At 32.6% G+C, this 14698-nt stretch overlaps 1 protein-coding gene across 1 annotated transcript; it reads right to left on the bottom strand.

Moving 5' to 3' along the window:
• Positions 1-10753: 10753 nt before the first annotated feature.
• LOC129231136 (uncharacterized) lies at positions 10754-11629 on the bottom strand. The gene has a single exon (XM_054865384.1). It carries the CDS (start codon positions 11627-11629, stop codon positions 10754-10756), a length of 876 nt encoding a protein of 291 aa, XP_054721359.1.
• Between the last annotated feature and the right edge of the window lie 3069 nt (positions 11630-14698).

Here is a 14698-nt window from a genome sequence, read left to right as displayed (position 1 = left end):
GAATTAAAGAACTGCAGAATGGAATACCGTCCTACCTATACACCCCTCAACCCCAGAGGATTCCTTGTGAGTTTCGTAGCAACCTTTAATGAGCATAATGTTTTCCTCTAACCTTCATTTTTCAGGAGACAAACAGTCTGAAGTGTGAAAAAAAAATCTACGAATGGCTCAAAAAATTTCGATATGTAGAGATTTTTTCGATATAAAGAAACAATTTTTCTATGTAATGGACATGGAAACTTGTTGGGATTTTGATAAATAAAAAATTTTGATATGTGGAAGTTCGATATAAGGAGGTTCGACTGTACTTCTTTATGTTTGTAATTTAATTGCTAAAATTGAATGTTGAATCAAAATCAACTATGTTTTTTGCCATTATAATATTTGTTGTTGCCTCAGATTGTATGGAGATTTTTCTTTTTTTTTTACTTTAAAAATTCTTTTATTTTAAAACCTTGACTGATTTTTTTTTTTTTATGTATCAAAATTGTTTTACAAAAAATAAGCTAAGATTTGTTTTCCATAAATGATGAAATCATTTGAAACCGAGTTACCTTGCGTACATAAGTAAATGTTTTTATTATTTTTTAGTAGTTAAAATGCTTTATTCATTCATTAAGATATAAGTTCTTGATTAGAGAATAGCTCCATATAAATGAATGTCAAAAGGTTTCAATTAGTTTCGCATAAGTATATCTACTATTTACATCAGTATTACTTGTTATTTGTGCAGGAATTATTATACTGTTTGAAAAATTATTTAAAATTATTTCAGTATAAACTTTTTAGTTATATCATGATTACACGTGTCTTTAAGAGTGATTATAATTTCTTAGAAGTCTTATGCTATGTGGTTACTAGAAAAAAAAAGTATTTCTTTATTTTTTCTATATAGATAACATTTAATGTACAAATTTATTATTTATATTTTTTTCAATGAAGTTCACTTTAATAAGTAAAAAAAAGAAGAAAAAAAAGCATCTTTTTTTAATAGAGCGTGAAATACTGCATTTTATATAAGCATGCAATGGTTTTCAAGTTGGACAGAGAGGGAACTATTATCATTGGTAATATAAATCAGAAAAAATTGGTGTACTTAATCACGGAAAAGTCGATGAAATTTTTTGCACTGTTCCTGTTGTCATCCTGTATTACCCAAAATACAAGAAAGTCTAAATTCATTGGCCATAAATCTCTATCAAAAATGAAATTGTAAGTAACTAAAACTGTTTGCTTTTGCTAAAGCAAAAAAAAAAAAAAAAAAAAAAAAAAATGTATTTCAATCTTCATTCATGTGTATTTATGTGCTGTGAGTGATTATAGTCATTAAAAATGCTAAATATAGGTATAGTTAAAAAAAAAAAAAACATTTATTTCTAGAATATTTGGCAGTGATATTTTATTTAATAAGACCACACCAATGTCTTTATTTTTAATCTTGAATGTATGAATCGTTATATATAATCAATATGTTTCACAAATCAGTACTTAAATGTAATATAGTATTTATAGTTTTCTGGATGAAATTTTTAATTTGAAATATGAAAATAGTTTTGTACATAAAAAAAAGAGAGTATTAAAACTTTGATTTTCCTTTGATAATGAAAAAGTAATCTACTACTGGGGTGTTAAAAACTTAGGACTACAAGTGCAAGACAACTCTAGAAAAATCTTTTATTGAAATTGTGACCTAAGGGCGCCATAATCATTTCCGCCCTAGGGGGCAAACATCTTGTGCCGGCATTGTTTTTCGCTTTTTCGCAAAAAACTGCGGATTATCTATACTACACTGCTGGCCACACAGAATGCAACACTGAGAAGGAGTAGTCAGATTCTGAGAATGAAACATAGTTTTACACATGTGACAGCAACAATGATATTAAGAAGTAATTACAAATTATGACCTACTTTAGACCACATAAAAAGTTGAAAAAAGGATTGTCAAAGAGATTTGGAAAAGAATAGAAAATCTAAAAGTAGAACTCTTAACTGGAAAAACAAGAAAAAACCAGGAATTCTCAGCAACGGATTGCCAAAGTGCGATTACAGACTCAACGCCTGAAGACTCAGTTACATGACTTTTATTATGGAAGACAAAGATGAACTAAAAATTGCAGGTGGTTTAGAAAACGTTGAGCTAGTCGCATCTACTTCTACAAATTTTGTTAAATTTGTTGGAAGGTTTATGAAATTTTTTTATTGTAAAATAGAATGAGCATTGGTGTCCAGAGATAGTTGTTTATGTGAGAGAAGAAGGAGCTAATGTTGAGAGCATGAAATGGACCAAAAGGTTTTGGTAGTGACCGAAAATTTTAAATCCTTTGTTTTTCGAATGGTATTATCTTAATGAAATTATTAAACCTCCAAAACTGATGAAAAGAGGGCTGTTCTTTGTCGGTAATTTCTGAAACAATAACTAGGTATGTACACACATTTTAAAAAAATTTTAATTGAAAACAATTGTGTGATACTTAAACTTCTTGAAAAATGTATTTTTCTTCATATGAACTCACCACGTCTTCTTCTTTCTTGTTAGTTCTACAATGGTTTTAAATAGGGAAAACTACTCTGGGCCAAAGTAACCCAAACCTAAGGGTATCATTTGCCCAAATTAAAAAACATTTAAAATGGTAAAAATACTTTGAAACAAAGTTATTAGTATTCAAAAATTAAATTAAAGGAACTCTAGATGTGTAAAACAGGTTTCCACAGCTTGGAAATATGAATAGTTACAAAATTATTGTGTGTGAGAAAAAAATGAGAAAATTTCCGAAATCTGGGACAAAGTAGCCTGTGTTTACGGTAATTATAAGTGTTCATATGAATTAGTGTTTTGAGATAAAGTTGAACAGAATAATAATGTTGCACTTACAAAGTCAATGTTTATTTTGTTTTCTAATTTTTATTTTTTTTTATTTTTCAGCATCAGCAAATAAAAAGTTCTGTTTTCTTACAACTGCTAGCTACTTACTTCAGCTTTCCTTTGGATAAAAATGTTTCTATAGAAGGTAAGAGTTACTTATATTATAAGAACAATGAAACTTTTTAATGGAAGCTTCATTAGGCCATACAATAGGACAAATTTTCATAACAGAAGAATGCTTGCTGTATTGAGAGGCATGCTGCATATCATATTTTTTGTCAACATATGAGAAATGCCCTGTTAGGGGAAAAAAAATACTTGTGAATGGAAGAGAGGCTTCTGTTAAGAAATAGTTTTGCACTAGTTTTCTAAAAATGTCTTTCTTGATGTTATTTATTTATTTATTTATTGTGCTTATAAGTTTTATTGCTTTTGTTAAACACTTTTCATTACAATCTAGACTTCTGCTTGCATTGTATTATTGCTGAAAGAATTCTATACTAGCTTGCAAGTTAACTTGACAGTGACGTCATTACGCGCGGAGGAAAAACACTGAGTGAAAAGACCGCCTGTAGGTTTGTAAGGAGGATCTCCGATAAGACACCGCACTCGCAGTTGCCTGCTTGGCGAATTAATCCGCTTTGGCATACTTCACACGGAACTGATTTTTATGTTAGAGTCGAGCCCGTACATGGAATCGCAGTTTTACGGGATAAAAATGAGAAATTAAAATGTTTGGTACGCTCGGCAGAAGAAGGGGGGGGGGACTTATTAAGCAGGATCTACTTTCAGTCGAGAAACCAATGAGCGGTATGACAGAATCGCAATTGATTTTCATTTTATTGAATAAGAAATGCTCCCCCCCCCACCACTTTATAAAAAACGGTATTTAATTCAAGTATTTTGTTCTAAAAATTATTTCCTCTTCTCGGAAATATAAAAGTCGTTACTAGTAGAAATTATTACTTTTTTTTTATTTCAAAAAAAAAGCCTGACAAATTTTCTCAAAAACAATCGTAATGCATTAAAATTTACTCAAAAAAAGAAACCTAGGTAAGCAATGTGATTAATGTTCTTACGCTATGAGAAAAACTTGCAAAATGTACTTCATAAACTTTCTACATACAGTAGAACCTCCCAATAAGGGACACGAAGGGGACCAGAAATTTTGTCCCTTAAATAGAGGTGTCCCTTATTCGGAGGTACAAAAATCAAGATTTCCAAACATTAAATAGAGCATTAACGTTATACAATAATAATTAATAAGAATTCAATAATAATTTTTAAAATGCCCTTTTAATTTTCTAGTACAGGCTAAGTCGTCCGGGTAACGCTAGTATTAAATAAAGTTTGAAAATATTTTGAATTTTAAGTTATTTATTTAGAAAAAATTAATTTTAGCAAAAATTTAGTGATGAAAAGTACTTACAGATATTTATTTCAAGTTAATCTGTTACAAGGGTTTGTTTTGCAGCACGTAATTTAGACGCATTTTTCTGTACATGTATACTAAAGTCGCTAATGAGTCCGAGTCCTTCACTGTCACCATTTATCAACATAAACTTTTGCAACTGTGTGATATGTCTTAAAGCATCACTATAATTTTTGATTTTGCAATCTTCTTCTGGCTCTTCTTCTTCCTCACTACTTTCAAGATCCTCTGGAAGACTTCCTCCTGCATCTTCAATTTTCTCAGAGATGAAAGCAGTGATATCCTCATTGGTGTCATCAGTGCATAAATTTTCATCTATCGCTATATAATCGTTAATCGGAACATCACAGCCAGTGACTCGAGCAAGTTCGGAGAGTTCATTTTCTTCGTTGTTACTTTCATTGACTATTACACCTTGGATTTTAAAGCCTGATTTTTTAAAACAGTTCTGAACGCAACTTTTGGATATTGAGGAAACCGCTTTAGTGATCCACTGGATTGCATTCAATACATTCACGGACTTTGCGAGCTGAGCACTGTTTTCACTGGAAGCTTGCGAAATAACATGCCTTAAAAACAATTTCCTATATCCAACTTTAAAGTTTTGAATAATGCCTTGGTCTAAAGGCTGCAACACAGATGTAGCATTTGGTGGAAAAAATACCAATTTCACAGCCTTCAATTTTAAATTTTGTGGATGTGCTCTACAATTGTCAAGAAATAACAAAATCTTCCTATTTGTTTTGCACATTTTGTCATCAAGAGCAGTTAGCCATTCTATCATTATATTTTGAGTCATCCATGCCTTTCTGTTGAAATACCACTGAACTGATAAGGTTTTTTGGGTTAATGTTTTTGAAACATCTAGGTTTTTTTGCCTTACCAATTACAAGTGGTACTTCAAATTCTCCTTCCGAGTTACAGCAGAGTAACACAGTTAACCGTTCCTTAGAACTTTTTCCGCCAGAACACTTTTCTCCTTTAAAACATAAGGTTTTATTTGGCAAAACTCTGAAAAACAGTCCAGTTTCATCAGCATTGTATATGTCCTTAGCTTCATAACCTTCACAAATTTCTGTCAATATTTCCAGCCATTCTGTAACACACTGCAAATCTACAGATTTTTCTTCCCCACAAACAGTTTTAAAAGTAATATTATGACGTAGTTTAAACTTCTCCAGCCATCCATTAGAGGCCTTAAAGTTCTGCAATCCTAAACTTTCGGCAACTTCTTTCGACTTTTCTTGCAACAGTACTCCACTAACTGGAATGTTCTTTCCTCTAATAGCCGAAAACCTTTTTAAAAACTATTTGATCAATATCTTCTCCTTCAGTTTTCCTAAACTTAACAGTTTTAGAATTTTCATTTGAATTTGTAATCCACAATCTTTTTATTTCTTCTTTTTCCTTTAGCACATTACTTACTTGGTTTTTACTTATTTTAAATTTCTCACCTAAATCCCTTAAGCTTAGTTTTTCATTTTCTGCCACATTTATTACTTCAATCTTTTCTTTCAAAGTTAATCTTTTTCTTTTAGAAGCCATGGCTAGAATTAAAGCTTGAAAACTAAACAAATTCCTCTCAGCAACAGAGCTCTATATGACCTACCTGACTGGTGACAGGACATTAAAAGCAAAAAATCTCCTTTTTCATACCGAAACTAAATTTAGCCTTTTAGAATAGTGACTGGGCCAATCAGTCAAGATAATACCTGCCTTCTCCATTCTTGATTGTTAGTAAGCAACATTCTATGCATACAGCCTTTTCCTTCTCATAAGAAACCTTATCAAACTCTTCTGAACAACACCCCTCCCCCCTGACTTGCTAGGGAAATCTGCTTAGAGTTGAATACACCAGCGTACATTCTGAGACACCTGTGGAGCTTTTTCAAAGGCATTCTCAAAACTTGAGATAAGAATTTAAAAGATGAGTATGAGTGAGGGTGAGAACAAAAGCAAAATCAACCAGAAGTAATCCAGATCCACACTTTGTAAGAAACACCTTGCAGATAATTTCACCCCTTGCCCCTTCTAGAGCAGCGGTTCCCAACCTTTCTGATTGTGCGGCCCACTAGTTTTGTAGAAAACAAGATTGAGGCCCACTAAATACTACACATTACTTGTACAGCCAAAATTTACTTTCTGGAGGGGGGGGGGGACCTATTCATAACTGTTCTTAAGCGGATTAGGATTGAAAGTGCGGTAAAAACAAGAGTTCTGGAGATGGTACTTCCCCTTTTCTTGTGCAGTAATTAATTGTTTCTTTGTACAGTATATTTATATATATTGCACCACAGATATAAATATACTGTACAAGAACAATTTTCAAAGTAATTTTTAATGAAGAAAATAACTTTATTGCATTCACTTTGCTGGCACAGCTGTAAGGAAACTCAAAAAGAAGCCATCAAAGTTAAAGCTCCATGGGATTCTTGGCATTTTTTCTCTGCAAGGGAGTTTATATCTGGATTGAAACTAGATAGTTTTGATCTCAAATAATTTGCAACATTCAATGTATTTCTATATTACTTTTGTTTTTTTAAACTGCAATAAAAAGTCTCATTCAAATAGGTAGGTTATCAAAAAGCCTCTCAATTGTCTCAATTCACTAGTTAGTTATGCCAGTTCAGCAAAGGAGTAGCATTTTTAGCTTGACGCTTGAAGCTAATACTAACTACTTTGGCAATTTTCATTAAAGAAGTTTCTGATTAATTAGATTTCATCTTCCATTATCTGGGAAAGTTTCTAAGAAATATAAAAAATCTTAATCCAAAAGAGTTCCTTATTGGCAATGAGCCAAGGAGAGTTTTTGAGTGACAGTATATCTAATAAGTGAATTTTCGCGAAAAACCGAAATTAAGACCCCAAGTTTTATCTTGGTTCAGATTCTCGACCGATCTCCACGGCCCAGTAACACGCTGTTCGCGGCCCACTCTGTGGGCCGCGGCCCATGAGTTGGGAACCGCTGTTCTAGAGCAATAGTATGCACTTTCCTGTTATGAATAGAAAATGTCAAGGGCGGTGCTCAAGTTGTCAGTGCTGAACCCACATGAATGGGGAAAGCATTTGGGAGTAGTTTTCAGCTAACATTTTAGTGTGATAATAGTACTTTTTCTTTGTTTATGTTTTGAAACCTATACCATTATTCCCCAGTTAGTTTGTTCAGAAAAAGTGGAACTTGAATTCTAGAAAATTCAATATTTTTTATCCATTTATGCATTAATTTTTGTTTTTTCGTTTCTTTGAGTGTCCCTTAAATGGAGTGTCCCTTAATGAGAGGTAAATACATTGGAGTCTCTATTCAAAGGGACTGGGACCAGCAAAAGTGTCCCTTAAATAGAGGTGTCCCTTACAGGAGGTACTACTGTAAATTTATTATGTGATCAAGTTATGTTACACTACAGAGAATGAATAATGATTACTTTTTCTTTTTTTTTTTTTTCAAGGAGGGGGGGGGGGCATCCACTCGGTCTCGTGGGTCAGTAGCGTAGCCAGAAAAATTTACTGGGGAATCTTCAAAATCGAAAATTATTGATTTTTATTTTTATTCAGTTCTAATGTAAAAATATCATTCAATATATTCAACCAAAGTTTCTATGACTTAATAACTGTTCATTAATACATCACTATAGTTAGGGCAAACCTAACTTGGCAGCAATATAAATTCTACGCAGATCCTAATCACAGCATTAGACACTGCCAGGTTAGGTTAGCCTCAACTGCAGGAAAGTATTTTTTGTATTGATATATAAAAAGGACTTTGAAACAAAGAAAAGCAGAAGGGGGATGAGTAAAAAAACACAATATATTTATGATTTCCACTGGTAAGTTTTTGATAACCTCGAAATTCCTTTAAAATGCCCTTGAAATGATAAATATTCAAGCAATGCAATGCAATTAAAATATTCAAGAAACTTTTTTAAAAATTACTTTTGGGGTTGTTTGGGGAAAGTGGGTCACCCCTTTAAAACTGAAATATGGATATAGCTTTTATACTTTTTTACACTGATCATATGATATTTCATTACAGTGATTGGTCTTGCATATATTTTGGGTTTCTCGGAATTTTTTTCTAGGTCATAGAACTTTGTCCAAAAAAAAAAATCTGATTTTTTTTTTTTTTTTTTTTTTTTTTTTTTGCGAGTTTAAGCAACATTTTTCAAAAAAGTGTTTCTAGGTTAGTTTTTATTATTTTTTTATAATAATTAAACTTTTGTGTATAGTTTAACTTAAAATGCATATTGCAGCAAGAATTTTTATTGTTAATAAGTGTTTGAGAAGAGGGGCTTCACTTACCCCGTACATTTTTACTATATAGGAAGTGGGTCCAATTCTAATAGTGAGGAATTTATAATCAATAGCAACTCTGATGAAATATTTATATTAGTGAAATACACAACAACTATGACGATCTAGTATGAATTGATAGTTCAGCTACAGAAGTACTAAAACTGGTGATTTTGTCTTTGTGAAACTTACATAAAGAAAACCATAAATTACGGTTGAAAGTTGATGTTACAAATTAAAAAAAATACTGCTGAATTCGCAAGAACTAAAAGAAATTGTGTCGATTTTTATTGACTTGTTGCAGATGATTTTGGAGTTATTACTGAGGATGAAGTGATACTAGTTCTTGTTCTAGCACACACACATACCTTCACACACACACATACCTCCACACACACACATGCCTGCACACAGACACAAACACACACTCGTGATTGCGAAAAACATAATTTGAATTCAAGATGTCAAAATTCAAATAAATTTTTTAATTTTTTTTAATGTCCTGCCTAATTATAATATGTTATTTTTCATGTCAGTTGTTTCCTCGCTGGAAAAAACTGCCCCAGACAAAATATCAATTTTATGCCAATGTTTTTTTTTTTGGGGGGGGGGGGGATGTAAACGCATTTCCATTTTACATCGCAAATTTATCCACATTAAGTGTAATTGTTAATCTATGTATATAAAGTTTAAAATAAATCCGAACAAAACCCAGCTTTGTTGAATTAGCTGCTTTACAGTTTAGAACAAAAATGATTCATATAAACACTGTACATGATTTGAGAACTCATAATCATGGCAACCTGTTATGTCATAAATAAGGAATCTTGCATTTATCTTACATACAAATAGAAACCAAAGTTGTTTAAATTATCATTACAAATTACAATTTTTTCAACTGATTTTGTGGTATGTTATTCTCTTTGGTAACTGATAAATTGTATGATCATCATTAAAATTAAGAAAGTCCAACATTGCCAGATATTTTTAATTTCTCTATAAGTGCAAAGGGTTATTAAACTTTAATAACATGATAATAAATAATGATTAAGAATTAAGAAAACATTGAAAAGCAACACAATTTAAATTTAACAAGAGAGTTTTTTTCTTTCTCTCATTAAAATTATTATAATATGATAAAATTGTTAAGTAACAGTTTCAATTAATTTTGAATTATTCTATATTGTAACTTTCATTCAATATATGACAAAAAAAGTTTGATTTCTAATTATCAAACATTTGAATTTGTTTACTATTAGTTGCTGAATATTGAAGTATTCGATAGAACCCAATATACGTTTTATCCACCAAAAACGCAGCATGAATATTCGGTGCATCTCTATAAATGAATATGTTGATTCTTTTCATTTAAGGAACAATTTATAAAACAAAATAGCACACTTAAATTGCTCATTACATACAATTGTGTGTGAAATACTTGAAGTGAAAATAGAGCTTTTTTTACGACGAGATGTTTATTCGGAGATTGATAATTGAAATCAAATTAAAATACATTAAATAACAATTAATAAAACATGTGTATTTGCTGTAAATTTTAAAATATTAGTCTCTGTCACATGGTAATTTCATCTTCGATAATGCATATAAACAACTAAAACAAGAAAAAATGTCTGAAGTTTTTTGAATCTAGAATCAAAAGTCATATAGGATGAATTAACTAGTCGATGTTGATAAAGAAAATGTTATAGTCCAACCAAAGCGTTATTTGCATTTCCTTTGGGAATGTAAAAGATTATGATTCATATACAATCGTTTTATTTCTATTAGTTGATCAATTTTAAAATATTTTACGAAACATTATAAAATATTTGATATTGCAATAAAGTTTTAATTGAATTGAATTATGTAATAGTTCTATTGCATCATAGCCATAATTTTACTCATTAACATTGATCTGGATTTTCATTTTGTCCAATATCTTTTGCTGTTCTAGACCTTTTACAAAAAACTCGACAAAATACCACCCGCAATTACAGAAGCCTTAATTTTTAGGATGACATGACTTCTTCTGTACTAAGCATTCCTTCAGAAGCAGTGTCGGTTGAATCGGGATCAAAATGAATTATCAAGTTATCAACAGCAGTATCGCACATTCCATCAAGTTCCCACATTAGTTCTTCTTCTTTAATAATGTGGCCAACGCAGTTCTTTCACGTTTCATCTGAGACATTATCAATAGCTTTTTTTGTCAGCTCTTCCACTTCTTTTTCTTTAAATGTTCTGTTTTCTGCTGCCACCTTCCCTTTGACAACACTCCATATGTTTTCAATGGGATTCAGCTCACAGTGATAAGGGAGAAGTCGCAAAACAGTATGACCATGAAGAGCCGCTATCCTATCAACCCGGTACTCCTCATACTTGCTGCGGACATTTTGTACAAGATTCAAAAGTTCAGCTTTCAGCATATCCGAGTTCCAAGCGATATTTTTTGTTGTCAGCCATCGTCGAATGTCATCTTTTTTGGTGGAAGTGTTGGGAATGTTTTCCACAAAAACACTGTGGTATGAAGCATTGTCGATAACTATAATACTGTTGGGGTCAAGGTTTGGCAGCAATTTATTTTTAAACCATTGTTCATAGTAATCTCCATTCATTTCTTTAGATAATCTCCTTTGCTTTTTTTTTGCCTTGAATACATCAGCAGCTCCTTTCACAAAGCCTTTCTCACTTCCAGCATGAGTAATTATTAACCTGGATCCTTTTCCTGTAGGAGCTTTTAATCCCGTTGAGAGGCCAGACATAAATGCTTCTTTCGGCCTCTTGATGAAAGTGTCCTGCCACACTGTTTGCTTTGTGTGGCCAAAATTCACCCAGGTTTCATCTGTATAGTACACAGTCCTTCCTTCATTTTGGTAGTGGCGAATTTGCCTCAAATATTTTCGTCTCCAGACTTGGATGTCTTCCCTCTCTATCAGCATAGAATTCCTTGATCTCTTCTTGTACACAAACCCTAAATCTTGCATCAATCTTCTTGTTGTGGCGATTGTCAAATTTGGTAGGTCAGCGTCCTCGTTAATAGTCTTCATGACTTTCGCCACCGTTAGTATTTCATTTCTTTTAAAAAACAAATGCACTTTCCTTCGAATGGCAGACAGGACGAAGTCGTCGAAATTTTGCATTCGCGTTGCTTTGCCTTTTCTTGCGGGCCTTTTTCTCCCAGGTGTGGAAAAAGAGCCTTGGATCTTAAATTCATTTTGCATTCGTAAAATGCTGCGGGTTGAAACACCTGTCAAGTCTGAAGTTTTATCCAAAATTTCAGTGACAGAATCGTTGGGATTCCTTACTTGCAATTTATGAAACACATTCATAACTATAGTCTTTGCAGAGCTCTTCAAAGCGCTGCCTTGCTTGTGTGGCTGAAACACATAGCTCAATTTTGGCGTCGTAGATTCCATTATCAATGATACGAAAATAGAAAAACGAGCAAGTAAGATAGAAAATAAAACGAGCGAAAATAGTGAACTACGGCGGACGACGAGCGAACGAGAGTGGAGCACTTGAGCAAAATCGCGCCAAACGCAGAATATCCGGAGATCGCCAACTGTTTGTGAGCTCTGATTGGCTGGTTCGTTCAGTTGCAAATGAATGTATGGATCCGCTCTGCACCGCTCTTAAAATTGAAAATTTTTAACGATTCACAGAAATTATGACAAAAAAATGTCCCTTTTGCGTCGGTTTAACTAACTAATCCGATTTCTAAAGCAAAGTGCATAATTTCCTCCGATTATCTGGCAAAGCGCAAGGAACTATTTCCTTCACTTGGCCGCAGCTCATTCTCTCCCATAGCCAAGAAAACTTGCAATCGAGTATAGTCTTAACGTATTTATAAATACTAGAAACGAGATTGGATCCAATTCTGTCTTCGAACCAAAATGGCGGATAAGTCAGCCTGTTCTTTTAGCTTATACTATTGATCAGATCTCATTCTAGACTTATTAAGAAAACTCCAAATGCATTAATACCACCATGTAGGATCGCAAGTAGGATCCAAGCAGCTTAGTTGCCTGCCTTGTAAAGCTGCAACTACACGGATTCTTATTTGCTCTTATAAGGGCTCAGTCAAGCTGGACGGTCCGTTCATGAACGGATAACGATACACTTAATAAATGCACTTAGTTAATCTTTAAATTGGTAACTAAATATATCTTTTACACAGCTCAGGAGTCGGCTGTCGTGCAACTTGAAGCAACTCGGGAAACCTTTTTGCAAAGAAATAGCTATAAACCCTTGAAATCCCGCAACGTTCAACAGAAATAATTAGTAACGTTTCGGATTTTTTTTACAGTGCAAGTTTAAGATAATTTTCAAATAGCACTCCCTTTTTTTTTGAAGTGCAAGCATATTTAAAAAAAAAAATGGACTAGCGCAATAACTTCCAGCTAAAATGACTCACGAACAAGTAAATGACTAAGGATATCCGTTGGTTTTTGAGCTGTTTTACAGCTGGAAAGTCAATATCCACATCCGTTTTTCATGTCGTGATAATACGAAGAAAGACAATAAGCTGGCAGTCATAAAGCGGAAGATGCATTTATTTTTGGATGGAATAAAGGAAACGCCTTATTCATATGTGTTTTCGGAAGAGGAAAATAATAATCTCAATAAGAATAGGCCTAAGTTCAAAGGCTTCTTTGCTGATATATATGTATATACTAGCTGACCCAGCCACGCGTTGCTGTGGCTGAAAATGGAAATAATTTTTTACTTATATTTTTAAAAGATCAAATTAATATTTTTAACAAAGCTGGAAAAAGTTCAGTCGACTTTGAATCATAGGGAATTGAGAATGGTCGTGTTTGGCCGAAGTAGGAATTTAATAAATTTAGTAAGTAATAACTGTATTTTCTATAGATAAAAGCATTACTTACTCTACTTATATTTGGTAAATTTAGTAAGTACTTACTTCGGCCAAACTTGCAAAATGACTTGAATATCCGAATGCTGTAGTACCGTAATGTTGAAATTAAGCAATAACCAACATAAAATTTTGTATGTGCATTTTATTCATCTAAGCTTTAACTATAGTTTTTAATCAATGACTTCTAACGAAATATACTAAATAAATTGTTAAGAAATAAAAATAAAATTTTATAAATAAGGTAGATAACATTGATTTCGAACCACTGTTTCGATTATTTTAACTTATTAAAATTTGTTCACAATATTTTTGGTAAATCTGTATTTTGCTAACACGAATTATTTGACGGTTTTTCCACTCGTGAGCAGGTGACATGTAGTTGCCCATGGGAGAAAAACCTATTTTCCGTATCTGAACCAAATCTTTTGCCTTCAGATTTATTTTTGGTTATCGCGAAAGATAAAAGAAGCGGAAAATGAAGCCTTCTGAACTATATTGGAGAGTCTTGCGATATTAATGGAATGCATGGCAGCAGGGTGATTTCTCATTCAAACTTCCCCGTCAAATTTGTTGCTTCAAGGACATTTCCGGTGATCCTTTTGATAACTATACGTGCATATTTGCGAAATTTAAATGGGTTTAAATTTTGGAGAAGATTAATTGAGGAACCAATTTTTAACTGGAGATTGTGTGGTGTCATTCCTGGTACAGTCATAGAAAAAAAAACGAAATACTTTTAATTATTCGGCCATTATACAAGCTAGAAAGAAAAAAGTGTCATCCGACTTGGTTTAAAGTCTTCTTTGAAATTACCTAGGTAAAAGTTTGAAAAGGGACCATATACAAAGCAAAATTAGCACCAACTCTTGATTTTCAAATGGGAACCCTATTTTTTGCTACATAATTATGTTTAGACAGCAAAATTCAGCCAAAGTACGAAATTTCATTGCATTCCGTGCAGTAGAACAGGAGTTATTAACGAAAAACGTTTTAGGGACCGTCACCACATTGAAAACTTTTCTTTCAAGGTCACGGCTTATCAAGTAACGGAATGTAAACAAAAAAAAAAAAATCGAGATTATCTAGCTCAATTCATGATTTTTTAAAGTTCTCTTTTTTTCCGTAATTCGATACTTTTTGGCCGATAATGTTGCGCCACAAAGCGATTTACGGTCGCAAACTTTTTTTTTTTTTTTTTGAAAAAAGGTAAAAATATTTACTGATGTTTGCCTGTCTG

Source organism: Uloborus diversus, chromosome 10 (genome assembly GCF_026930045.1).
Source record: "Uloborus diversus isolate 005 chromosome 10, Udiv.v.3.1, whole genome shotgun sequence".
Classification (NCBI taxonomy): domain Eukaryota; kingdom Metazoa; phylum Arthropoda; class Arachnida; order Araneae; family Uloboridae; genus Uloborus; species Uloborus diversus.
The sequence above is the reverse complement of the archived record's forward strand: the minus strand, read 5'-3'. Positions and strand labels throughout refer to the sequence as shown.